Here is a 27957-nt window from a genome sequence, read left to right as displayed (position 1 = left end):
CTTACTCATTGCTCTGTGTTCATATTAGATGCGTGTAAAAAAGTAGCAGTGAAGGTATTATGGCCCCGTGCATCTGCTGTATTACGGCAAACCCGACAGCTGCTTCTCCCACCTGCTCTCGTTCTTTAGACGGTGAATTTGGATATCAGTGACCTGCAGTCGGAAAATGGAGATGAGGATGAAGAAGAAGTTGTTATGGGAAATGGATCGGCTGTATTCGTCCACTGAACAAAATAAATCTTGCAATCTTTGTTTGTCATTTTAATTGCCACTTGTGATATTTAGGTTTCTTACTTGCATGATTTAAAAATGGATCGCACAATACTATTCGTGGTTAATGTTGTGACATGCTTCAGTGTATGCAAATAGTTGCATAAAGTTGAAGTTTTGGCCTTTATTAGAACGATCTAATTTAGGGTTAACATCAAGATCGTATAGAATGTCTAAATTTAATTCAAAGTGGCAAGTCAGATTTGAAAAACAGATTATGCCAACATTATTTTACATCCTTGTTGCCTTACTGACTACAATTTAACTTTAATTTATTTCAAATAGTACTTTTAATTTGCCAGTTTTTTTTTCTTTTTGCAAACTATGCTCACTTAACCTGTAATCTTGAGTTTTCGGAAACCGGGTTTTTCGTTTGTTGTTTCCTAATGAATATAATTTGTTGGCACTGCCAATGTTAAATACTAAAGCTGACCAGTGACTAGCTTTTTGTTTCGAGGGTGAATGCATGCCGTCTGTTCATTGCATTTTCAAGTTACGTGGGTATCTTGTGGCTTTACAGCCTTTGGTACAAGACTTAAAAGTGGTGTTTATTAAATTGGTTTAAGGGTTGTCACGCAACATTGTGCAGTGGTGTCTGTGTCTGGTGTTGCACAATTCAAGTGCCCCAACATATAACGTCTGCAAAGGCAGACCTGTGCCATACATTGAAAAGTACTACTGAACTCTGGTTTATGGCTGTTTGTATTTTATAACTTGTTAACACTGGAAGAGATCTCTTCATGTGCTGGATTGATACAACTGGAATGATTTCGTATAAGTGCCTTATTATATAAAACATTGTCCTTTGCATCCTGGTGGTGTGTTCTTAATAGCCTGTCAGGCTATTTGATGTATTTGTTTACGTGGGGTATGAAACATTCAGCCTTAAGCAGCCTTCCAAAAATTATGACCTTAACACATCAGCCCATCTTACATTGCTCCTCTCATGCTCATGTATGCCAGTGGTACAGTGGGGGTCGGCATGGTCCATGATGCAAAGGAATTAAAGGGACCTAATTTCCACCTCCCTCCCCCGCCACTATTCATAGCATAGCCCGTTGTGCCAGGGTGGGCCATCACCCATGCACTGCCTGCACACGACCTTTTTTGTTGGTGCCTATTCAGTGACCACTTTCCAAGGAAGATTAACGCTTTGTACAACCGTGTAAATGGGTTGGTGTAATGCGTTCTTAAAGTTGATGTGCGTTCCTCTCGTTTGCTTTCAAGCTGATGCCCCGATTTTGTTCAAAAGTGCAGGTTTATTCCTTGTCTATATTCAGATGTAGCAAGTTAAAACTGCTCATTTAATCGTAAAAAGATGAGAAAATATTGTTTTTATTATATATTGTTTCCATAAAAATTACACAGTATACTGAAGCTTTATAATCATTTACATTATTACACAAGACATGTCATAACGTCAAAGCGTAGCATCACAATAAAACGATTGCATTAAATCACCTATAGCACCGAGGTCACTGTTCAAACGCATAAAATCCAAAGGCAGATAACAAATACGGGACAAAGATCCATCCAGAGTCCAAAAGCTAAAATCGCTGCAGAGAATTTTACAAAAGCTTAAAGTGTGCAAAGAAAAAGCACGGAGAGGTGCATGCTTGGAATTGCGTTGAGACAGGAAGAGGAACGCGTGTATTGTAAAACCCACGCAAGATAAAAACATGGACTTTATATAAGGGGGCTTTGACAGGACGCGACTATAAGGGACGATGGCCGTTGGCCGAGACTTGAAGATGGAGTGACGGCCAAATGAGTGAACATGTTCTAGAGGATGTTGACTGCGTGGAATGTTGACATTGGCTTGTGTGAAGGAGCTCTGGATTGTAGGACAGAAATGTGACGGCTTGTGAAGACCACCCACCAATAGATATATTGTGGATGATAATTACTGTGAAATGTCAGAGTTATATCAACGTCAAGGTCTCCTGCTCAAATGAGATGTAAGTTGTCATCTCCATTCGTAGCCCTCAGTCCAATTTGAAATTGTAACGGTTGAGGAGCCGATCTCCATATGACGACTACGGTTGACTTTACCCGAGAGCGGTGCTCGCTTTATAGACCCTGGATGGATGAGCCAACATTCCCATTGTGAACCGAGTCCAATACACCTACACTGCAGAGGTTATTTTATGCGTTGGCATTTTTACACCATAGAGGTAAACTTACTTCCATAGGTATGGATGAATAATTGCAAAATGTAAAAAACCCTGCATGTTATGAGAGTTTGGCTTGCAAAAGTGATGTGAGCTCTTTACTGTTTAAAGTTTAGTAAAGGGTTGTAGGAAATTGATCATTACTATTGACCTTATACTTACTATTAATCACAATCTGTGCCTCGTCTGTTGATTAAAATGCATTCGACTCGATGGATATTGATGCAGTCATCCAAACGAGTATACTTTGTTATGCATTATGATACAGAATTAACAAAAAGCAGTGAATTTAGTTTGTGATTGTCACCTTTGTATCACAATATACGAAGTTCAGATTGTGGTCAATCTGGTCCAATTAGTGTATCACATATCCAGTGTCATTAGTACATCCTGTGGAATAGCCGTCCCTAGACGTGTGAATGTACAATTTCCACACTGTCTCTGAGTCGCCAATGGAGGAGATGAGTGCTTTGTTTGAGCAGGGAGACATCTGGCAGCTGTAATCACCGTGTATCTGATCCTCACGCTCACAATGAGTGAATGCGCTTTCTGCCAAACACCACAGCCGACACGCTGCGCACAATTCCTCGGAAGCCGCCCTTCCTGCCATGCAGTGCGGGATGCACAAAGGCAACTCCATCGTTCATAGCACCAGCACCACCAGTGGCACCGCCACTTACACTAGAGCCACGAGCACCGGCATCAACACCAGCAATGCCAGTGGCCGGCAACGGCAGCAGCAGCGGCAGGAGGGCATCCCGTGCCAGCGCACCCAGCGCGCGGTGAACTCCGCCCCCCACGCCGGCGTCGCAATCGTCTGCGGCGGACACCTCGACGAAAGAGGCATCCAACGCGAGCGCCAGCGCGCGCCCTTCCCCGCTCGCCACCGTGCGCAGGTGCTCCAGGTCCAGCTTGTTCCCCACGAGCAGCAGCGGCGGGGCCGGGGTCGGGGTCGGGGTCACCCCCGGCTGCGGCAGGGACCCGGCCCGCCGCCGCCGCTGCTGTTCCCGTGACCGCCAGCAGCAGCCGCCGTCGCCGCCGCCGTCGCTGCCACGGGACCCCGGTGGTGGCAGCCGGCGTCGAGCCGCATGGCGCAGGAGGGAGCGGTGGGAGTACAGCATCGCGAATGTGTCTCGCTCGCAGATGCTGTAGACGAGCAGGAGGGCGTCCGCCCAGCCCAGAAGCCGCTCCAAGTCCTGCGACGGGGGACGTCCTCGCTTTTATTCGTTGAATCTCAAACTCGGCGTGAGCGGAATTGAAATTATCTTGACGCCACGTTTGCACGAAGAGCTTCCGTTATACAGTTGTTGTCACGATCACCATCAATATTGGTTGGCAATGATATGCGAAAGGTGTTCGAGGTTGTGTTGCACGGCTCTCTGATGTGTTTTGGGGTTCTACCGCATGTTGCAGCCACCCCAGCTCGTGGAGTGAAACGTTGGCAACGTTGGCAACGCACGGCATGAGCACAGGAGGGAACCATGTTGTCCATGAACTGCTCCATTATAAAGTTATATATACGGCAATCCATCAAAATGCATCCAGATTGAGATATAGTATAGGCATATGCACCGACAAGTCAGCGATTTGAAGCTATGTAACGAGCGACTGCAGGTGAAGGCAAGCTGTCAACACCTGGTGTCCCAGTGTCCCAAACCCACGGTCCGTGTTTGAGAAATCACCTGGCGCTGCTTTGCCAGGTGCTTGACCTCAATTCATTGGAGTGAGTGACCCACACGTAACAAGACATTGTGACCCATTTAAAATAAACGTTATATCTAATAAACGTTATATTACAGCCGTCTTGAGATACAGTTGCATTTATATGCTATTCAAAAAAACACTATCAATCTGATTATGTGGATCTCTTTAAAATCCACGTATTCCAAATGCACCACAGTATTGGCATCACGACATGAGATGTACAATTCGTGTGCATCTCTCACAGGGCCATGCATCACTCGTGTGTTTAGAGGGCATCCAATGGAAGAAAGGTGGTGTAACAGAAATATGCATTCTGCGCAAGGCTCGGCCTCTAAAACGTTACAAATGCAAATCCGAAAGAGACACGAGGGCTTACCTGGTCATGAAGGGAGGGGGAGTCCCAGATGTTTACACAAACCTCTTGGCCGTCGATAATAATGCTGTGGCTGTAGATGGACTCTAGAAAGACAAAGATTCCCCGTATAGCCTTTAAGCAGACGTCTGGGGTAAGTGCTGTTCGCGGGGTGGCTAGCACCACGCCCGACCGCCTTTGTCTCCCCAGTGGCGATGCTTACACACCACGACAGATATTCATTGGAGGCTGAGTCGACCTAGGGGAGGCTCAGTACCGGTTCATATAATGGTTACTGGTGTTAGCCGTGAGCGGGAATCGAACTCAGGTAGTTGGGTTCATAGTGCAGTGGGCTTACCGCTCTTCTGTCACTCCCCAAATTGACTCAACACCACCACCACCTTACTCTTTGGTTCTTTCGGTAAAGTCACGTAGGTATAAAATCATCATCAGGTGGGAAAACCACAGCAAGAAAAAAAAATTGCTGTGGTTTTCCCACCTAATGATTGCTTGTGTTGCAATCGAAACGTCGTGATTTATTTTATTTTATACCTACGTGACTTTACCGAAATAACCAAAGAGTATGGATTCCTGCAGTTACGAAAGCTTCAAATCTAGATTACCACCACCACCACCACCATGCAGAGACAACCTCGTTACTGTCGTAACGTTCGAGGAGCCGTCTATAATTTTACGAGAAGCCTGTTGCAATATAGACAAAGTCAGTTGAACACGTAGGCTTTCGCGACCAATATCATTCATCACAATAGAGGTGTTTTGGGTTAGATCGCGTAAATATATAAATGTGTCGTTAAAACCCGCACCCGACACAGCCAACTAGTAAGGGTTGTCACGTAATCCCCCCCCCCCCCCCGCCACATTGTGCAAGAGCGCAGAAGGGTGGTCAACACATCTACGCCTCTATATAAGGAACGAAACAGGGGGACTTCTCCACAAATCTGGCTGTCGCCTGATGAAGCTGGTTGTAATTACTGGCGAAACGTCGTACTCAGTTTGTAAATGTTGTGGCTTGGCTCTCCAACACACCAGTGTGATGTACTAGTATACTCCACTATACACTACACTATACACTACACCGGTGTGCTGAACTAGTGACGAATTGGCCACGTTCTGTTTACGTGACAACCCTTACTAGTTGGCTGTGTCGGGTGGTGGCAGGTTTTAACGACACATTTATATATTTACGCAATCGAACCCAAAAACCTTTTATGGATAGACAAAGTCATTATGAAAACCGATGCCGTTAATGAATAACAAAAAATATCTACTGACTGGCTAAAAATGTCAATACTGTGGAAATCAAATGGCTTTCTTGTAACATTTAAAAGTTCCTAAATCGTACGCATATTCTTATCTTTTTCATGTACTCTCTATGACGATAATTAAGAAAAAATAAAAATCGTTGCGTTTCACAATACCATACGAAAGAAGAAGACTCCCCCAATTATATTCAAATTGTCCTATTAACGTCATGTCGCGACACTAGAAAGTTTCTTCAGGAATGTTATTATCAGTGAACATTGCACCACACTGCGCCATAGTTCTTCCGCGAAAGATAAAGTCACGCAATCACTTCTGAAATAGGTTACATATGCCTGTTTTATCCGCACAAGGGAGCATATGTCTGAAAAGTGTTTATCACGTGTCAATGACAAGTATTGTACACTGATATTATTTTGTTTTAAATCTAAAAGCTGGAATGTATCCAAATGAAGCGAATAAACAAAAAAGCGTCATATTTGTCTGTGTAGTCATTATTGAACAGTCCACCTGTTGACTACACTTGAGATCTCAGCAGTGCCAGAATCAGCATCTACAACACAAGTTCATGCCCCTGAACCACATGGATTTTTTTTTTTTACAAAATGCTCGACGAACCAGCCGCCTTAAGATGCATTTACTCTCTAAAAACTATTTCGAATAGTGTGCGATCGCAAATGCACTCACTCACCTTTATCACCATATTCTCCAATGAATCTTCCAGTCAAAAATCGAACGGTCAATGCTAGAAAGTATACAACGAAACATTAGCTTCGAATAAATGATATACCATCCGATAAAATGTCAATAACATTTCAAAAAGTTACATTAGGTAGGTGATGGTGACAAATACAGGTGAAAATGTATGAAAATTAAATTCCCCTTTGCATCCCAAAATCCATTTAACAAACATTAAATTTGAAGAGTTTATTTTTATTTTGCTCAAGCCTTTTCATGAGCATCCTACTTGGGTTATTTGATAAATTCAATGTATGTTCCGAATATTTTAACATGTGTGAGTAAATTGGAAAAATCAAAGCACATGAGGATCCAACCGTCAAAGGATTTCTCAGATAGGCTAGCATACTTTTAGCTCTACTATACTCGTTGGTAGAAAAATAAAATAAAACCAAAAATAATATATCACGACGTTGGGAACTGCTGGATTATTTTTTCCGCCTGAGGACGACCGCTTGTGTTGCGATCGAAACGTCGTGATTTTTTTTTCTACCTACGTGACTTTATCGAAAGAACCAAGGAGTATGGATTCCTGCAGTCACGAAAGCTTCAAATCAAGATGTAGCTCTACTGTTTTCTACATGCATCCATGCACACCATTTCCTGCATGCCATGCCGATGGCTGTCTCACAAAGTGGCTTCACAAGCCTGACTCTTCCGTTGAAGCCCACAAAGTCTTATTAATCGGCCCAGAATTTGCTTTCTTGAATCAATGTTGCTTGATTACATTGGTCTGGCTGATGGACTAAAAATGTATTTATTTATACTGCTTACACAGCATATGCTTTGCTGATTGCTAAACACCGAAAAGCTGGACATTTATGGTTTCGATATTGGCTTTGGAAAAGACAAACCCGTGCTAAAGGCGCAACACTTACCAGATTTACCGACGTTGTCAGCTCCAAGCACAGCGATGTTAACCTCCAGCCTGCTCCTGCCCAGTGATGACAGCATCGCTGATGGTAACCGTAGGTAAGCCATGAACTGTTAAAGTACCCACATCAAAAACCACACGCACGCTCGAGCTCAGTGTCTGGGCTGTATTTATTTTTGCATTAAAGCTTTGAATAACGCAACTGCCCATTTAATATATACAGAGGGAATGAGTCATCAAAAACAAGTCCAATGGGGACGGGGCAAGTTTGTTTACAGAAATTAAACCCGTGCGTAATTATCATGAATCAGTTGAAATACAGTCATCATCATTGCTCATACACCATTTTTTTCTCTCCATGCTTGTGTTTTAGCACAATCCAAGAAAGAATGTTCGACAGTTCATAAAAGTGGGCTTAGGCAGGACACGTGACGAGGAGGTGTGATTGCTGGTGGTCAAGGCTAATGACAGAGTCACAGTCAAAGGAGAGAACAACTTCGAGAGAGTGTCCATTGCAGAGATGGACCAATGAAATCAGCTCATGTACAGGCGAAAACTAATTTCTTTAAAACTGCTTTTTTGTGTTTAGTTTGTTGTCCTTTCCCCGCACATTCGCTTAGCACGGTTGGCTGCTACATCGCAGGACCGTGAGCGATGACGATGGCTTGGAGATGCCTTCATCCAGCAGTGGGTCGATCATGGCTGATAATGGTGGCGGTGAAGTGATGTTAATAATGTTGACGATGGTGCGCAGTTGAAGTATGTATGTTGAACTTCTTTCGCACCATACGTAGCCAACCGTGCTAATCGGAAGTGCCGGGGGAAAGGACAACAACAGTTTTGTTTGCGACAGAAACTTGGGAGAAAGAAAGCCATGAGAAAGCCATGAGAAGACCTGGAAAAGTCTTGAGATACGAGTTGTGGCATCCAATGGAGACACTCCGCTGAATAGAGAGAAAGAGTAATTAGGACATTCTAGGGACAGTTCAAAAGGACAGCATTTTCATGAAAAAATAATCCTTAAGAAAGCAAAACATGGCGACTGTGCACATTCTCAGAGATGGAAGGAAGTTCTGGAAGGATGTCGGAAAAGAGGCAAAGAAACAACACTTAAAACTGCTGCTTGACGACTTGAAATGGGCCATACAGTGAAATGAAGCAGCATACATTATACTAATAAGAAAGCCCTCGGTTTAGCTGAAGGGCTGCAATTTGCGAGCCAGCTAGATGACTAAAAAATAATATGGGGGGGGGGGGGGGGGAGTGATATTGCCCGATGCTGAATGAAATGTAAAATTGCTTCTAAACAAACTTAACACCGCACCAATGCCGCCACCTTGTGGCTCCCACTGAGGTGAATGCGGCGTTCTGTCACTTCTTTGTCACTTATAAAGATGCGCATTAAACAAAACAAAAAAACTGAACACATTCTTGAATAACACTGTGGCCTTAAAAATATAAATATATCATAGGTAACGTTTCGGTCAATGGCCCGACTTCATAGTTCGCATGAAACTAGGTCATCATCTGCCTTCTCTGGAAGCCATCGAGGTCGATTGTACTTTCCAGCAGAAATGGCAGTAGTTACATAACCCTTCTTCCAGAAGCCATTAGGTTGACATTCCTGAAGAGACTACCACTTCCACAACAGATATAAGCGTTGTCTCCACGTATATACATAAAGCATGTTTGAGTCCCATCAGCCGGTTGCCTTTCCAGTCCAATATAATTATCAAGCACAATTGTTTTTTTAAGCAAGCAAACGCTCGGTCTCATCGGCAGGGCTTGTTATACTAATGCTGCTCGTTTGCCAAATGTTGTTGGCAAGGGCAACTCCGTTGAAATGATGGGGCCCTGTTCAACGCAACAAGCAATACCATACACGGTGATTTTATGCGTTGCCTTGCTAAGCCGGCGATTGGCTGATAACTTTACTTGCAATCGCATTTGACAGACAAGCACATATTTGTCAATGTCACCCTACATGTGTTTCATTTTTTATATTGCGAAATTTATATTTGTGGAATGTTTTTGAGTTCTCATGTGCCACGAGTTGTTATTTGCACTGATTTATCTTGGCTTCATTGCTTGCACTTAATTTTGATTCGCGTTGCGTTTGTGTCGTATTTTTGTTGGTCACTCTTGGAAATGATGATGGTGATAATGATGTTAATTATAAACTCAATTGTCTATAATCCAAATTCGCACAAGGAAACTATATCCTGCTGGTTAAACAAACAAAGGAAATAACACTTCGGCTTTCGCGAAAAATACCATCCATAATAAAAGTTTTTTGGGTTAAATCGCGACACAGCCAACTAGTAAGGGTTGTCAGGTAAACAGAACGTGGCCAATTCGTCACTAGTACAGCACACCGGTGTGTTGGAGAGCCAAGCCACAACATTTACAATCTGAGTACGACGTTCCGCCAGTAATTACAACGAGCTTCATCAGGCGACAGCCAGATTTGTGGAGAAGTCCACCTGTTTCGTTCTTTATATTGAGGTGTAGATGGGAGATTAATGAGTGAACGTACATTGTGCATGCGCAATATGCGAGCTCATTGATATTGTCCTTCCTGTCCAATGTGTGTATGAAAATAGCCGTACAAACGGTAATCCCTATTGAAGTATGGTGGCCTGTATAGGCATGCATTTAAACAATGTATTTTTTTTATTATTCGCTTCCACGCACCACTAAGTCGGTAGCTATCCGAACGGTTAAAATATTTTTTATTTCTTTCAATTTCGATAGATTCTCTCATTAGTATTTGCCAGTAGTAGCTAGTTTTGCACAGAACTTCAACATTATAAAAATCAATTGAGTGTACTTGTTGGCACGCGTGTTCTGCTACTGCTGACAGTTGTATTTAGAAGTATTTAATGTTTACTCTTTGGTTCTTTCGGTAAAGTCACGTAGAAAGAAAATAAATTAAATTATAGAGTACGACGTTTCGATTGCAACACAAGCAACCGTCATCAGGTAGAACTAAATTTGAGAGAGAGACAAAACACAGACACTGAGACACACAGATAGACACACAAGCAGAGAGAGACAACACAGAGACAACACAGAAACACACAGAGAGACACACAGACATACACACAAGCAGAGAGACACACAGAGAGACACACAGAGACACACAGAGACACACAGACATACACACAAGCAGAGAGAAACACACAGACACACAGAGAGACACACAACATAGACACACATAGAGAGACAACACAGAGACACATACAACATACACACAGAGAGAGACAACACAGAGACACACAGAGAGAGAGAGAGACACAACATAGACACGCAGAGACCCAATGCCTCTGTGTCGGGACCTTTAATAGAGTTAGGGGGGGGAGTTGGGCAGAGAGAGACGTGGGTCTGCTGGGGCAGCTGCTGGAGCAGAGAAATTAGCATGCCAATTAATCCACCCGAAGCGAAAGAAGATCGAATGAGAGGTTCAATATTCTTTCCCTCCGTCGCTTCAGGGTGGAAGAATAATTCCCGCAGTCACGAAAGCTTCAAATCAAGTTGTATTTAATGTCTCTTTAATGTTATTTTAGTCTCGTGCTGATCATTCGTCCTGTTTTCCCAACGTAGCATTTGTCACAAGTGCAGTTAATCCTGGACGCATCTTCATGAGGATGGTGACATCGCTGCAGCAGCTGGCTGCAGTCCCGTGTCGCTCCCACTGTGTATCGGCTGTTGCCACACCTCGTACCTGACCCACGTCCTTCTTCACTATCCCCTGCCCTTCTTACTTTCATCTTTCACTCAAATTTTCTAATTATTTATTTTGTTTTATTATTTTCCAAATTATTACTTTGGTAGATCTCTGCCTCCAATCCCGCCTGCCTCCGCGCGTACTGCACGAAAGCTTTAAGTCAAAAATTAAAACTATTAAAAAAATACCGCACATTGCGGGAGTAACTGATACACTAGCCAGATGTTTGGAAAAACGAAAAATCCGAGTTAGATTTGGCACGGTATATAAAATACAGAAATTAATATTTGGTACAAGAGCGCAGAAGTGTGGTCATCACATCTACGCCTCTATACAAGAAGAGCAACAGGTGGACTTCTCCACAAATCTGGCTGTCGCCTGATGAAGCTAATTGTAATTACTGGCGAAACGTCGTACTCAGATTGTAAATGTTCTCCAACACACCGGTGTGCTGTACTAGTATACTCCACTATACACTACACTATACACTACTATACACTACACTATACACTACACTATACACTATTATACACAATACACTACACTACTACACGCTACACTATACACTACACTACACCGTTGTGCTGTACTAGTATACTCCACTATACACTACACTATACACTACTATACACAATACACTACTACACGCTACACTATACACTACACTATACACTACTATACACAATACACTATACACTACACCGGTGTGCTGTACTAGTAACAAATTGGCCACGTTCTGTTTACGTGACAACCCTTACTAGTTGGCTGTGTCGGGTGGTGGCGGGTTAAACAACACATTTATATATTTACGAGATGTAACCCAAAAAACTTCGATCATAGAAAAATATATAACTTGGAGCAACGTAAACCATCTCTTCCAGAAGACGCAGAGATTGTACTTCCCATTCCGGAAGAAACTTCCGGAAGAATCTTCCAGAAGAATCTTCCGTAAGAGTCTTCCGGAAGATTCTTCCGGAAGCATCTTCCGGAAGAGTCTTCCGGAAGACGCTAAAAATCGTGAAAAAAACGCCGATCCCGACCGTGCGAGGCTTCCCCGGTGACTGAATGCGGTGAGGGCTTCGCTCCGTCACTTTTACAAACAACCAACAAGAACAATTAAAAGACACACACACCGCCCTCTCACCATCTCAGTGTATCCAGCAGAGCGGAGAGACGCACGAGTCGCCCCGAGAGGGAGAGGACGCGAGAGGCGAGGCGGTTCACCCCCGGGTGTTCGGCGTGTGGGACTAGCGGAGCCCTTTCTGCAAGGCCTCACCTCGGCGTCTCTCGCGGTTTGAGCAAATAATCGGCACAAGAAGCTCGTCCTGTCGCCACACATCTACGTGTGCGTGAATTAGTATCACATCGACCAGCGTTTGCAAGCGGGACGGGCTAAAACGGAGGTTCGCAGACGCAATGCCCATAGACTAGAAGCGATCGTTAGGTACCCAATGGACTCGAGTGCAGCATTGCATTCCCCATAGACGATGTTGAACTTACTGTTTGGTTCTTTCGGTATCATTGCAGTCGCGGGAACTTCAGATCTATGTTGAACTTCTTTCGTACAGCGCGTTGTCAAATGCGCTAATTGGAGAACAATGCTCATGGGCTACAGTGCAGAGATAACTGAATTCTCATAGACTATGTTGGAACAGTATGGTTAATGGGGGGCCCCTCCAGCAATGAAACATGATCGAGGAATTGTTAGTAAGTAAGGACTCGTCCCTTGCTTTTTATTCGACGCGTGTGCGGCGATGGCTCAGCCATCGATCGAGGGTCGAATTCGAACCGCGTCGTGTGATCGGCATCTCGCTCGCTGAAGGTGTTGATGCCTTCAGGGAAGTCGTGTCCTGTATACACATCTGCGCACAATTCTGAGTCACTTATAACTGCTTTGCCGTTACTTATTGCCAATTATGAACTCAGACTATTGTCCTATCATCTCATAGAGTCCCTGGCACATAATATGCTACACAGTGGCAATGGGGGACGCAAAATGCCGATTTGTTACTAATTAACCCCAATGATCCGATCGAAATTAGGGATTTCTATCGGATCATCGGGGGGGGGCACGTGCCACCCCACTCCCCACTGGCTCCGCCAGTGAGTATGACGATAGATTATAGTATAAAAAATAATGCCCGTAGACTGTAAGAGAGGATTGAATGCCCATATACTTAACTCCATGATAGGTCTATGCATATTGCGTTTTCTGTCGTCGTTTTAGTCTGTCTCGTAGCAAGCAGTATTAGTTTAAGCAACCAAAGTTTGGACCTTATTGCTTTGTTGCGTTGAACAGGGGCTGAATAATTTCAATGGAGTGCTCGCGAAACAACATTTGCTTATCCAGCAGCATTTGTTTAACAACATGACTTTGCTGATGAGAACCCAGCAGATTGAAGCCGGTCCAGAGTTTTCTTGCTTGAACAAATACTTCTCGATAATATCGATCTGATTGTTGGACTAAAGCCTGTTTATTTTACTTCAGTTTTATAGATTACCATTTTCTGATTCTAAGACACGCTTCTGTCTCCTGTATTTTGAAGCGTATGTTGGAGACATGTCTTATAATCTGGTAGGTGTGTGCGAGTGACCATATTTATTAAACTAAAGTATTGACAGAGGGAGCTGTTCGGGGTGCCTTAGTTTCGCTTCCAGAGCACCCACCATCAAAACCATGAGAATCATGTATGCTCCCGTGGGTTCCCTCTGAGGCTTGAGCATTAATTATCAATGAACACTCGCCTGGTTCCAAATAATCAACTATTTTGTGTCCTCCAGCAGGGCAGAGATGTCGGGATGGGGCAAGAATCAGCAGAACCCTGGCTTCGGTCGGCAGAGCAAGTTCATGAACATGACGCAGCAGGAGCTGCTCATCGAGCAGAAGAAGAAGGAGATTGAGGCGAAGATGGCGGCACAGAAAACCCAGCAGCAGGCAAAGCCCTGCTCGCTCACACCCAAGTATGTGACCACAAAGCAGGCACGAGCTTCGGTGTTATTCAGCGAGCCTGATGGGGCTGTGCCCACTTGAATGGGTTATAAGGTTGCGAGTTCAAATGTGGTCGAGGGTCCATTGTGTTCGTCATCCGAATGGCATGGATCGGTAAAGCGAGTGCCACTTGTCGGTGAAGTTGACGTTGGCTGTCGTATGGCGTTACTGGCCCCGCCATAGTAATAATATTAACCACTGTCTCGGGACCAATAACAAAAATACATGGATACAATATTTTCATGCATGCATCTAACAAGCGACAAATTGTGTTCTAATTACCTTCAAATGGCGTGAAAAACAGTGCAAATTTGTTTCGGCAATGAAGCAGCAGAGCTACATTGTTGTTAGTACACGAGACCCAAACTGTTGTTTAACTTTGATATTTGTGGCGAAAGTAAAGATCTTTAACCAATTTTAACATAATGTTGGCATAATGATGCAATGTATAACGCACAATATTGCACAGCCTTGAATGACCGTGACTGGGGTGGGGAGCAGCTGTCCTCTTATTTAGCAGTTGGCTCCTTATTGAAAAAAATACTACGACAAGAAAAGACAAACTCTCATGTCCTCCAGTTCTCCCTCGAAAACAGCAATCCAGTGTCAAGGGGCTTTCACGTGGTTTTAAATAAATATTGTTTATCTCCACAATTTCTCACCCCCAATGCATGAACATTAAAGTATATTAGCTTTGATCGTGCTGTCATTTATTTGTTGTGTGTTTGTGCTTCCCTGTAGCCCAAAGCCTGCCGCCAGCGTTCCCAACAAATTTGCCAATGATGGAAGTTTTCTTCAGCAGTTCATGAGCATGCAGCAACAGAAGAAGACACGTGCGTAGTGTTTTACAGTAATAGCATTTTTGTGTGGCTGGTGAATCTTTATAGAAAACATTTTTTAGTAGTGTTCTGTTCTTGTGGTGAGTAACGAACGTTAATATCTAATTTAAAAAAAAACTTTTAACTTTAATGGTTTAAGTCCACAAATTGATTCGCAAACGATTCCAGTGTAAGGTGCTGCACACTTCAGATGACTAACTTCGTAAGATGAGTTTTAAGTGCTAATGTATGTGTTTGTACAGCGAGCAGTCATGCTGCTACTGTCAGTAACAGCACAAGCGTGACTGCATCATCCAATGAACACATCCAGAGCCTTATTAGGTAAGACTGGACCACAACTTTTCAAAATTGAAACATTTCTGCTGTATAGTAGGTACTCATAATTCAAATTATGAGCCTTTTCTTGTACCTTCTGGTCTAAAGTCTTTGTCCCAATGTACTGTGGACCGAATGAAGCATTTCCTGTTTTAAATGTTGCTGAGCTTGAACTGTAGTTAATGTGTTGAGTAACCATTATTCACTGCAGTGCTAAATCTTACTGCTAGTCACAAGCATGTAGAGTAGAATCCCACACAAACATCACGAAAAAACACCCTCTTATTTTGCAAGAATGGCTTTATTACAATCACAACTGTTGACCCGTGCATGTCATTCTAATTATCATTACAGTACGATATAATTTGCAGTTGTTTAATAGACTTGCATTTCATCCTTTCTACAAGTGCCACAAGCTTATTTCATGGAATCCAATACCTATTTCATAAACTACAAATTTCCCAAGGTGGTCAGCTGGATACACATATAAACACAAGCTACCAGACTCAAGTGTTCCAGTGCCACTCGTTGTTGAAACATGGTCATGCAATCCACCTTCTGGTTTTCTGCAATTGTCTATTTGGGTTATGCCCCAAGTTTGTTCAACACGATATTTTGACGTTTTGCTCCACATCTTTGGATCTTCAGGAGCTGAATTCAGTTCCTGAAGAATTAAGTTCCTAAAGAACTGAATTCATGATGTCAGATGTTTTTCTCCACGTGCTAAGAACTTCCTGAATAAGTTCCCAGCACGTGGACAGAAACGACGGACGCCGTACCCAACGACACGTGACAAAAACGCATCGGCGAGCTACACAAGCACAGCCGCGAAAGCCCACGACGTGGTACCTCTTGATTCTTTTGCAGCAGCGGCAAAAGCCCCGTGGTAATCGGCAAGAGGACGGCGGTGGCCGCGAGCTCAATCGGCAGCATGCTGAAGCAGATGAAGCGCAGCACTCCGCCGAGCACCAAGCCAGCGCTATCCACCAGGCCCAGCGCCTTCCAGCAGCCGGACGATGAGGATGACAACAACAACGACGAAGGTGGCGGCGGCGGCTGCGACGCTGACAAACCTGGTGATTTTCCCAGCAGCACCACAGACACGTGTCGGGCAGTGGCGTCCGCTGACCGACGCGTACTGACAGGCCGCTTAAAGTTTGCCCCCCAGAGGAAAGCGAGACACGGGACGTGGCTGAGAAGCTGGCTCGTTTTGTGGCCGAGGGGGGCCCCGAGATGGAGCAGATTGCCGCCGAGGGCAACCGCGACAATCCTGCTTTCTGGTGAGCCCGCTCGCCCTCATTCTTCAAACTCATTGACAACACATTACGTACTATGTACATATGTTGAACTTCTTTTGCACCGTACGTAGCCAGCCATGCTAATCGGGGGTGCGGAATGGCTTGTGATAATGTACCCCCTAAAAAAAGTGAAGTGTTTCAGATGTGCAGATTTTTTACATGTAGGTTTTCGTGGCCTAACCCAGAAGGACTACTCTTGCCATGCAACATTTCATTGATTAAAATAGTTTATTATACTTACAATAAAATTCATATTATTGAAAAATTCATATAAGAAGTTATTTTGATATATCAGAATGCAAATGGGGTTGGGCTAATATAGCAAGACAAACTATATGAGACGGTTACATTTCGATTTAAAGCTTTCGTGACTGCAGGGATTCATCTTCTTGGTTCTTTCGGTAAAGTTACTTCCCTTCTACGTGACTTTACCGAAAGAACCAAGAAGATGAATCCCTGCAGTCATGAAAGCTTTAAATCGAAATTTAACTGTCTCATATAGTTTGTCTTGCTATATTAGCCCAACCCTATTTGCATTCTGATATATCAAAATAACTTCTTATATGAATTTTTACTTCCCTTCTACGTGACTTTACCGAGAGAACCAAGAAGATATATGAGACGGTACAAATAACACAAAAAAATATTTTCTCAAATCAATAAGTGACCCAGAAATCATAACAATTGATTGAATTGTAGTATAAAATCCAATCGTAGTGTTTTCACATAATTATTTATATTACAAATTCTACAAAACTATAGTTAGACCAGCGGGTTGTCAATTTTTACCTTTATGTACAGATATGTTTGGTTTGTATGTAAATGCAGTACATCTATTAAATGCCTTTGGATTGTCAACTCATCAGGCTACACCAGAGGTAGCCTTTCCAACTACTTGCAGTACTGGGACAGGAGTCCAGAGGAGGATCCACAATACAATTTGTTTTAAACAATTGACGATGAATTTCTATAAATAATGAGAGCATGAACGATGAACAGGTGTCGAGATCGTATTTATTTTTCACGAAATTACCCATACAGGTTCCTCTATGATCAGAATAGCGGAGCCTACAAATACTTCAAGCATAAAGTGAAGGAATACACACGAGCCATGGCCAATGAAGCAAAGCAACTCATCCCAGCCTTCACCGCGGCAGGGTTTGACCCAGGTATAGTACGTGTTGCATCAAGCATTGTTCAACTCCTGTGTGTTATATTTCTAACCTAGCATATTGAATTGCACGATCGAGTGTCCTTAAAGCATTTTGATATTCCAGCTTTAGGTAAAAGTTAAATCTGTAAGGTGACAGTGTCTCAGAGGACTATTGTGCATGCCACCATGAAGATCCTAGGTCTGATTCCTGGGCTGAAGATATAAGTCTCAACAGTTTTCAACAATGGTTACATCAAAAAGGAAACCATGTAATCAGGATCATGATTAAATTTGAATTATCTGAACTATGAGGGTCTTAATAATAAATGTCACATGGCCTAATATTGCTAAATGAATAGTAATTAGTGGAATTGTATCTGGTGGCTGGGTAAGTGGGGGGGGGGGGGCTCTTATGGATGCATCTAGGGTTATACCTTATGATCCCAGGGTTATCCTCTTGAGGTAGCTATCCTTGGAAATCTGTAAGGCTTCACAGTACATTAACATGCCCAGTTTATCTCAGTTGCCTAATAATACACAACTCAATACACGCATGTACGTGTATTTCTCCCATTTTCTATTACTGCGAGATGCTCTTCTTTCCATGAGGTTTCCCAGTTAGTTGTGCCTCAGATTTGGAAATCCTACACATTTCAGAAGTTGTTGTTCTTGTCATCTTGCGGGATTATTTCCAGGTGAAGATGGCACTTCCAGTAGGGATGGTTCAGAATAGATGACCTTGCCATTTGATGTGACTCTATTGTGAGAAACTGTAGAATAAAGTGGAAGAGGTTAAACTTGTGAAACTTGAATTTTAAAAACAATCGCACAAAAACAGCAAACCAGGACTCAAGGAGTCAGCCACAGGAAGGGCTCAAGAGGAGGAAGAAGAGCCGATGGGGCCCAGAGGAGATGAAGTCGGAGACTGATGAAAGGGCAGCGATTCGGCACTTCACAGAGGACGATAGTGAAGGCGCAGGTATGTGACCTGAACCTCCTGCAACCCCAGAACTTGCATGTTTCTGATTTAAAGTGGCTTGTGCGGTGTTACAAGTTGTTCCGAATGTTATTCTGAATTTTCTACGCTGAATTGCACGACGCTTTTCTCTGGACGGACCGACATTTGTTACATTGTCATGCTGTTGTTGCTTGGCGCTAATCGATGTTGCAGGTTTGGACCTAAAGGACCTCGGTTATGCGAAAGGGAAGCCGGCAGGACTGGTCGGAGTCACTGAGCTGTCTGATGATCAGAAGAAACAGCTGAAAGAACAACAGGAGGTTTGTAAAGGAGTTCTTAAATATATCTTAGTCTATAAATGACCTTCAAACATATAAGTCGAAATCATAAAGAGTGCATAATAAATTTGGAAGTTTCTAATAGTTAGACTGATTGCAGTGGGTCTCGTGAATAACAGGAAAAAATACCCATTTTGGCAAGTACTTTAATTGTGGAGAACAATATGAAATGCATTGTGCGCTGTGGTAGATGTTCCTCGATAATGACTAAATGATGAACAGTCATGCCCTCCAGTAAAAAATAATTGTAGTTGAAAATTAAGTTGCTGTGTGTGTGTGGTCTTTATTGCCACAAGGGGGCACATGAAATGCTGGTTTCACTTGCGTAGTAAAACCGCTCTTATCCATGGTAATTAATTCAGGGATATTTATAGATAAGAGGACATGAATAATGAAAACAAGTTATTAATAACCCTATACATACACTGCAAAGCATGGTAATAGAGCGACATTGCCTGCTGCTGTAGAGAATATCCAGGGGCCGATAAAAAAATCCCTTAGCATCTACAATGCTGCACAGAATAGTTACAAATAGTCTGTAGTTTATTGAAAAAATTCAGAGGCACACAGAACAAAGTTGGGTGGAACAGAGCAGTGTTTAATTAGCACTCCGAAGCCGGCGACTCGAGTTGGATTTCTGGCCACAGCGAACATCGGTGGCAAGTGGTATCTCAAATTGTCCTGATTGCCGCCCCTGTTAACTAACCCACACTGACTGACGTGGTCAAATATGGTCAACAAAGGGCTGTTATTTATGACAGAACAGCTGATCCAGCAGGTGGCTTGTGGTGGGTCCTCTCACCTCTTCCAAGATGTGTGGCCAGCGTGAAGGAGTTGGTAAATTACCCTCGAGGGGAGTTCTCTTGAGGAGGGAGGCTACTTCACCAGCACTGGCACACGCAAGCAATTGCGGGGCTGCAACTTTATCCTTTACCACCTATTAGAGAACAAAGTCTGCGCTTCTGACCCGGTGCCCATGTGCGTGTGTTTTTCCTGGCGAGCAGATGCAGCAGATGTACGACATGATCATCGCGCACAAGCGCGCGATGGCGGAGATCGAGACGATGTGGGCAGCCGCGCTCAAGAAGAATCAGCACGAGTACGACAGCGACGAGGAGATCGATGACGAGGCCGGCACCTGGGAGCACCGCCTCCGAAAGATGGAGATGGAGAAGACTCGAGGTCCCGCTCTGTTCACCTCGCACCTACTCACTTTGCTGCGGGTTCACATTCCTGCGTGCGCTGTTTTGTGTTGATAACGCCTCCATAACAAAGAGTTATGACGATGTATTGGCCTCTAACCACAGCATCTGCAATGCACACTATTTCATCAGATCTCAGAATAGAAGCAGGATTTTAGTCCTGGATAATGCTTGGATGGGCAACCACCGTGAAAAAGGTGTTATAGTTTTTGTGGGCTGCAGATTGCTGTGCAGAAAAATGCTTTGTACTCTACGTCTATATGCCCCGCCTTTACGAACCTCCACTGACGGGCGTGGTTATGTATGGTCAATTAAGACCCTCATCCTGAACTGGATTAACAATAAGGGCAATACATGTGCAACGATGTATTGATACAGGGATTAAAAGGTATTATTGTCCTCATGATACATGGATCAAATCAAGTGTGTAATCAATTGTTTTCAATTCATATGCTCATGCAATGGTATCAGGTGACCCCCTCCAGCCACTAGAGGCTGCTAGAAAAAGCACTGTGGGACACTTAATATATTCTTGAATCACATCGCACACCTGGATTGGGGCATTTCACTGGCATGCAAGGGGGCGAATCATTCGCTTGTATGCAATCTACACTAACATAAACCATAAATGCTGTGACAATGCACAGAGTGCCAGACTAACCCACTTATAAGATTATTTTGGCGTGAGAGCCACTTGCATGATGCGTTCAGCAACGATGCTGGAAGTCTGCAGGCTGCTTATGTCATATACCCGTGTGGGCCACACTACGGGGTCATATACCCACAGTAGTTGGCATATATCCAAGGGTTGTACAAAATTTCCCATGAGTCAAGTTTGTGAGCATTGTGATCTGTTGACCACATGTTTGACGCACCCCATGTAGAATAGAGTGCAGTGAGCACTAATCTGTGTTATTGCATTTCCTAACGTGATACGTTCGCCCACCCCCCCCCCCCCCTTTTAAAGGGTAAGCTTGTGCTCATTTCATATGAAACTCATCACTGTGTAAACTTTCCTTGTTTCACCAATATCCATCCACTGCGATTTTCCTAGTGTTATTTTAAAAAAAGAACTTCAGTTGATTCCAGTCACCTCGCTCCTCATACTGCCATTGGATTTGCCTTGGCCTGAATGCACAAGAACACATCATGTGCATGTAACGGCCCTTTGTCAGTTGACTGCTGGATGAGACCGTGCCCACACCATGTGGGTCTTACTTGACCATACCCCACTAACACTGGTCACCAACAGCAACAGCACCAGGCTTGATCGATTGTGCATCTGCTTTATGTGTTGGGCTCTGGCTCTGAATCGCTTGCATAAATCGCTGCGCTCTCACCCACAGAGTGGGCTGAGAAGCTGACCGACATGAACCGTGGGAAGCATTTCATTGGAGACTTCCTGCCCCCGGACGAGTTGGACAAATTCATGGAGACGTTTAAAGCCTTAAAGGTAAACAGACATCGATATAACATTTCTCCCTACAGTATTTAATATGCAATTATACTGCATGCCTAACGACTACATAATTTGTTTACTAACATTGAGTTGCTTTCCCCTATAAGGTTGGTTCACCGTTACATATTCAAGCTAATTTGCCGTGTTTGAATAAATCAGAATGATCAATATTTACACAATATAACAGAACAGCTTCTGAAGTGATATTCAACAATGTTTACAAACATATTGTTTATCTTAATGCCATCCATTTAAGCCTAACTGAATCTTAAGGTACTTCATCAGGAGGCTCCAGCTTTCGGATGTTTGGCAATTTTTTAAATGAATGTTACAAGGGAGAAAACCCCCGACCCATCCAAGCAGATAACACTTAAAGTTCACAAACCCACTGTTCTCTACTGCCATATCTAGACTCCCTCTCAGCCCAGCAAATTTGGGGATGTTGCAAATTCACATGGTGCACCAACAACCCCTTGGCTCCACAGTGCCGCATCACAGCTGTGCACCACTACACCCACGTGGCTTGTATAGAAATCCCTCGAGTCTGGCCAGCTGTGAACGTTTTTTTCGTGAGAACTGTTTAAGATGCCTTGTCAGGGTGTGAGCACAGGCATATGTGCTTCTCGCATGTATTCCTATCGTGTTTTTGTAGTGTAACGTTTTGACCCACCCCTGCTGCAACATCTGTAAAAAAAGAGCTTCATAGCTCATCAGATTACTCCAGTTACAATAAATATTCTGATTCTTCACTGTGCAGGAGGGCCGTGATCCAGATTATTCAGACTACAAGGATTTCAAGCTGACGGTGGAGAACCTCGGCTTCCAGATGCTCATGAAGATGGGATGGAAAGAGGGCGATGGTCTGGGCACCGAGGGAAAGGGCATTAAAACTCCCGTCAACAAGTAAGGGTGTGGGAAGCTCAGACTCGACACACAGCTTGTGATTGTTTACAGAAATTGCATTTGGTGTATAGAGAGAACATTGTCCTATAATGATATTGTAGCACAAATTTACGGTAACCATAATATATTATATGCAATGACAATGTAAATAAATCTGCTGGTCTATTTGGTGATTTTATTTTAAATCCAAAATGTGTGTTTTTTTTGTAATATAATACACCACAGCATTGTTGAATTCAGTGCCAGATGTGTAGTTTGTCCAATTAAAACATACAAATGAGATGTACTTTTCACAGTGAAGATGAAACAAAGAATAGTCCTCACCCTTTCTGGCAATAACACAGGTGTTGAGATGTTCAAACACCAAATACACACCTATTGCAAGGCATTACATCTGCATTAACCACACATGCTTGTGGTAAAACATGCAAAAAAACATGTACTTCTAGATTAGAAGTTTTCGTGACTCTTTGTTTTTTTCGGTAAAGTCACGTAGGTAAAAATAAAATAAATTTAAAATGAAAACAACTAAATTAAATCACGACGTTTCGGGCGCAACACAAGCGTCCGTCTTCAGGTGAGGACAACGCAGCGAAAGCACAACCGCTTAAGTGTGTCTAATAGATGGCTGCGACGAGGAATTATATACGTGACTTTACCGGAAAACAAAAAGAGTACAAACATGGACTGTATGTATGTTGAACTTGTTACTCTGATAATATATGGATTGTCTTTGAAACTGGTTGGCCTACCAGTGTCTCACAAGCGGTGTTAGACTAGAGAACGCCAACAGGCAAACAGTACAAAGGCAATGCAAATATAAAAGCATGAATAGCTCGGGTTGAGTAATATTGATGGGACCGTTTTTGACAGTCGTATGAGTAAATATTTCACATTGAGCATTATAAACACATAATTAATGTCAAGCAACAAACATTTTCTTTGATGCAGTAGCTTCACACTGTTCAGCCAGGCAGAATTGACTCGCGCTAAATGTGGTCTACAAAATATTGCCTTTTTAAAAACGTTCCTTGTCTGAACACGGCACTCGCTTGGTTTTACTTCCACTGTGTGCAGGGGCACGGTGGCCAACGACAAGGCCGGCTTTGGCATCGACCGCCCAGCCGAGCTCAGCAAGAGTGACGATGAATACGACGCCTTCCGCAAGCGCATGATGCTGGCCTACCGCTTCCGGCCCAACCCCCTGGTACATAGGCACGCTTACTCGCTCTTGCAGGTTGCACTCACCCGAACATGCTTTGCCATTTCATCAAAACTGAATCAAAATCTCAACGTCAAAAGTTTATTTTTGCTCAAACGAGCATTGGGTGGTGCTCGTATTCCTTTTGTAGCTCCAAGCCAGCGGTGGAAATTCCACATTCTCATGAAGGAATCTAGAATTTGCATAGGACAACCATGTCTGACTGCACAAAGCAGTATTGACTTTTGACTGTGAAGGAATGAGCGGATGAGATTTTAACTGCAGCATTTCTGAGTGTGAGCTGTGTGCATTGCCACAGTGGAATATGGGGAGGGGTTATGATTGGCTATTACATGAATAAATAGACAGGAAATGTTCTGCATTGGGATGTTTGACTAATTCTTATTTAAATAGTGCTTTTTCTGCAGGTGTTGATAGTGATTTTTGTGCCTGTACATGTTTCTATGCATTTAACAAAATACACTTTTTATTGCAGAAGTTAACATTCCACATAGCCCCATTCACATTAAGTCAACTGTTAAACCCCCATAATGTTTTTCTCGCAAAATCGAAAACTCATTACACCTCCGTCAATCCACATTAACTCCTGCAATGCTTTCAAAAATGTGCAAATGCTTATTGCACCCCAGTGAGTCCAACATGTGACATCACCTACCACCAGTCCTCACATACGAAGAATATTTAAGACCCTTTAAACCTCAGTTCTTTTGGAAGAAGCTGTCTGGCTTATATTCATGGCAGTCACGGAAACTTCAAGTCTAGAATGAACTCTTGGTGATTGTAAAATAAGAAAAATATTCTGCCAAGTTTAACGAACCTGCTATTTTATTTGATCGACTGCTGCCCGTCATAGGAATTTGGAATGTTAGCCACTGGTTCAGGATTGACATCAGAGAGCAACACCACACACTGCTCGTTTTAAATGTAAGAGGAAGTGTTACATTATAATATTTGTTTTGCTTGTTATTGACGTTTTTTTGTAATTGTGGTTTGCAGAACAACCCAAGAAGACCCTATTATTGAACTGGACACCGTACTTCTGTGTCGGGCTCAAGCCGTGACTTCTCAACAGCAGTTATAAACACCGGTTCACATTAAAAAAAAAATATCAGTATGCCATTTCCATCAAAAAACCTTGACATTGATAAAACCACAATTAAATTTCCATTTGTATTCATTAGCTTTGAGGTATGAATGCAGTGCTCGTGTAAATGTACAGGCAATTAATTTTACTTTGACCCTGTTTGTACAATTTTAATGTATAAGCAGATATTGTAGTGTACAACATGGGCCATTTCATCTATTACGACCATTACATATGCCCATTTGCTCTGCTGTGTTTTAAATACTTAATTTAGGCTAAGCTTGAGAATAATTAAAGTACAGTATTACACGTGTGTTATTCGGTGTGGATGTTTGATGCTAAAAGTAACACGGTCAATAGTTTTTACCTCTTGCAAATGACTCATAGTGATATGATTAGTAACAGGAATAAAATAAATAAGGCAACCTTCTTACCGTATTTTCACATATAAAACGAACACATTTTGAGTCTATTGGATTTCTAGACTCGTGTTAATCAGCAGCATTTGTTGAAGCAGGCAAAACTAGTCTGGTTTTTGGCCTTTTAGGTCTCATCAGCAAAGTCTAGCTTGTCAGACTGCTGGTAAGGTAGATGTTTATTTTATTTTCACAGAGTTCCCATACGCTTTGAGCTGGATTTGGGGATTTGCCTAATTTGGGATTTTTTTTTACATCTGTTACCGACCATAGGTGGCATAAAAATACGTGTTCACAACTTTATTCTACAGTTTCAAGTTTATAAGAAGCAATAAACAGTACTCATTGCTGTTTAACACCTGTGGATGCATTTCTGTAACTGCAGTTACTGGGCCAGATGGCTGAAGACGTGTTGACGGTGTGTGTTTTTATTGTTCTTGACAGGCTCTTGGTTTCTGTCTTAAGTCCCAGGAATGTATTACCTGGGTGACTCAGTTTCACCGACTCCTCTTAAGGACACGACTGAACTTGACGCATCCTAGGCATGTTTAACCCTGCTCGACCGCAGCAATTCGATGAATGTTCACGATGGAGAGAAGCGATTCTGTTTGAAGAGTCTGGTTCTTGTGTTTATACATTATTATATTTCTTGTATCTTTGCACGCTATTAGCATAAATGGAACTTGCATGCACGTTAAATAACTGATTTTCAAATGCAAGATTAGGTTACACGCATGATCGTAAGAACCAGTCATCGATGCATTGCTGGATCGTTGCATACCGAAATACCCATTTCTATGAAGGCGCATCGGTATTTTACAACCTTTGACAAGTGCTGGGCATAAAACTATAAAGGGTTTTAAGTTTGCAACACTCAGGCCTTATTACGCTTTCGTAAGTGAACTCTACATGACATTCAGTGTACAGTACCTATAAAAACAACCTTATGAATTGCTATGCAAATGGAGGTTTATAATGTGCATACCCTTGGGTTTTTATTATTATTTAACACCCTGAGACCACGTACGTATATAGCCCTTTTGACACCGCCTGTATGAGGGCCTTCCCACTCCATTGTAGATCGTGTGGAGTGCTGGATTTGACCGCAATTCGCCACGCTGGTCAGTGCAGGTTGTTGGTGAAGCTTAATATGAAGGGAACTAAACCACAGCTCGGCCAGTGAACTGATGGCGAGATAAATAAACCGCTGTACATACTTTTGGGGTCATATAAATACTATTGGACAAACCCCTCCTCCACACCGCTGTGCCTCGAACAGGGAAGAATGATTTTGTCAACGAGCATTTTTCTCACCGGTGTAAAATACTGTGGGCTGGCCTTTTTAATGTAATCAGTAGCTCAATACCTGACGAACCTTCAAATGGTAGTGAAAGCTGTCGGTAGTGGTGGAATGATTCACCACCCCCTTGAAGATACCGATAATTTTTTTACGATTCGGGGTGAGAAGGAATGATTTTTGGAACATTGAGGCGAGTGTAGCAGCCTCTACTGGCTGGAGGTAGGAGCGTAATTCCGGTTCATCAGAACACTAATAGGTTTATACATGGGATTTTCTGCATGTATCGTGAACTAAAGATTAACTTTTGGGCTTGTGTTGCATTATAAAACCCCGACTACATAGAGGGGTTTTTTGGGTTCGATCGCGTAAATATTTAAATGTGTCGTTAAAACCCGCCACCCCGACAGCCAACTCGTAAGGGTTGTCACGTAAACAGAACGTGCCAATTCGTCACTAGTACAGCACACCGGTGTGTTGGAGAGCCAAGCCAGAACCGGCCCTGTGCCTCCTCTAGGTTGACTAGGCCTCCAATGAGTAGCTGGTCCGGTGTGTAAACATCATCACTGGGGAGACAAAGGCGGCTGGGCGTGGTTGGTGGCCACCCACCTCGTGTGCCGTGCCGGCCTTCATAGGTGCTGGCTAACAGCACTTGCCCTCAACAGTCTGTTAAAGCTACACGGGGGATCTTTGTCTTTGTAGTGGATGAGCACTGCTGCTGATGTTGGCTGTGGCCGGGTATGAAACTCGGGTTATTGGTTTCATGGCCCAGTGTGCGAACCACGACAATAACGAATCCATCATTGGCAATGGATAATCTTTTTAAAAAATCTATACCTTCTGCCTGTGTGCACAGAGGCATTGAGAGAGAATTACACTGGCAACTTAAAATGAGCACGTGGATTGCAGAACACGCAAATCATGAATGAATAAGAAAAGGAAGTGCGGTTTTTATTTGGCAGGATACGATACAAGGGGGGGAGGGCAATGGACGAGACTGGTGACATTCCTGAACGTTTCGTCACCCAGTCTGATCGTGTGCTCTTCCGGCAGCCGAAGGAGAGAGAAAAACGGATACGCATCCGTGGAGATAGATGCAGCAGTGAGTTGGTGGTGGTGGTGGAGCATGGCATCGCAAGGACCGTGATGGATGGTGACAGTAGAGGCCTTCATCCAGCAGTGTATAGATAATAGCTGCTGAACATGAATTTAAAAATCTCACGGGATTTGTTTTCGATGGTTCTAGATTCCACTGGACAAACCAATCGGGGATTCAGTGGTCCATTGGTGTGCTTTTTTATTCTTATATCAGTCCAGGATGTACGTTTAAATAAAATGTAGTTCATATAGAATTGTGTTAATATTCG

The 27957-nt window shown here is 43.1% G+C and overlaps 3 protein-coding genes across 9 annotated transcripts in view; 2 read left to right on the top strand and 1 right to left on the bottom strand.

The window, feature by feature from the left end:
- The window catches only part of LOC133346343 (uncharacterized), a 38859-nt gene extending 37781 nt beyond the window's left edge, over positions 1-1078 (top strand). Inside the window, exon 19 of the mRNA XM_061557838.1 lies at positions 130-1078. Within this exon, the coding sequence (XP_061413822.1) occupies positions 130-228 (99 nt within the window). The 3' untranslated portion in view covers positions 229-1078. The remainder of the gene's footprint in view (positions 1-129) is intronic.
- Positions 1079-2968: 1890 nt separating this feature from the next.
- Positions 2969-7719, bottom strand: LOC133346342 (ras-related and estrogen-regulated growth inhibitor-like protein). Its single transcript, XM_061557837.1, has 5 exons — positions 7395-7719; positions 6470-6523; positions 4522-4604; positions 3473-3637; positions 2969-3442 (listed from the first exon to the last, which is right to left on the bottom strand). The coding sequence occupies exons 1-5, from the start codon at positions 7495-7497 to the stop codon at positions 2969-2971; spliced, it is 879 nt and encodes a 292-aa protein (XP_061413821.1). The 5' UTR covers positions 7498-7719.
- Positions 7720-12097: 4378 nt separating this feature from the next.
- LOC133346568 (SURP and G-patch domain-containing protein 1-like) lies at positions 12098-25649 on the top strand. Of its 7 annotated transcripts, none has more exons than XM_061558221.1 (14): positions 12098-12187; positions 13902-14078; positions 14848-14939; positions 15188-15266; positions 16128-16336; positions 16417-16540; positions 17600-17727; positions 18550-18690; positions 18883-18989; positions 20012-20189; positions 21556-21662; positions 22426-22571; positions 23649-23778; positions 24790-25649. In XM_061558221.1, the coding sequence occupies exons 1-14, from the start codon at positions 12183-12185 to the stop codon at positions 24814-24816; spliced, it is 1650 nt and encodes a 549-aa protein (XP_061414205.1). In that variant the 5' UTR covers positions 12098-12182; the 3' UTR covers positions 24817-25649. The 7 variants fall into 7 exon arrangements, with proteins under 7 accessions (XP_061414205.1, XP_061414204.1, XP_061414210.1 ...); XM_061558220.1 differs by having other exon boundaries at positions 12124-12187; positions 13899-14078; XM_061558226.1 differs by lacking the exon at positions 12098-12187 and adding an exon at positions 12198-12409.
- Positions 25650-27957: the final 2308 nt, after the last annotated feature.

The sequence above is a fragment of the Lethenteron reissneri genome, chromosome 24 (assembly GCF_015708825.2).
Source record: "Lethenteron reissneri isolate LAM-NWPU_2019-01 chromosome 24, ASM1570882v1, whole genome shotgun sequence".
Taxonomy (NCBI): domain Eukaryota; kingdom Metazoa; phylum Chordata; class Hyperoartia; order Petromyzontiformes; family Petromyzontidae; genus Lethenteron; species Lethenteron reissneri.
This window is presented reverse-complemented; position numbering and strand designations above follow the sequence as displayed.

Bases quoted from the DNA above. Each gene is read 5' to 3' on its own strand.
- LOC133346568 (XM_061558220.1), top strand. The intron at 17,728-18,549 runs GTATAGTACGTG...GCACAAAAACAG, and splicing joins CGCGGCAGGGTTTGACCCAG to CAAACCAGGACTCAAGGAGT. The intron at 18,990-20,011 runs GTTTGTAAAGGA...CCTGGCGAGCAG, and splicing joins AGCTGAAAGAACAACAGGAG to ATGCAGCAGATGTACGACAT.
- LOC133346342 (XM_061557837.1), bottom strand. From the start codon at position 7,497: ATGGCTTACCTACGGTTACCATCAGCGATGCTGTCATCACTGGGCAGG. The intron at 6,524-7,394 runs GTAAGTGTTGCG...TATACTTTCTAG, and splicing joins TGACAACGTCGGTAAATCTG to CATTGACCGTTCGATTTTTG. The intron at 4,605-6,469 runs GTGAGTGAGTGC...TTGTCTTTCTAG, and splicing joins TGGAGAATATGGTGATAAAG to AGTCCATCTACAGCCACAGC.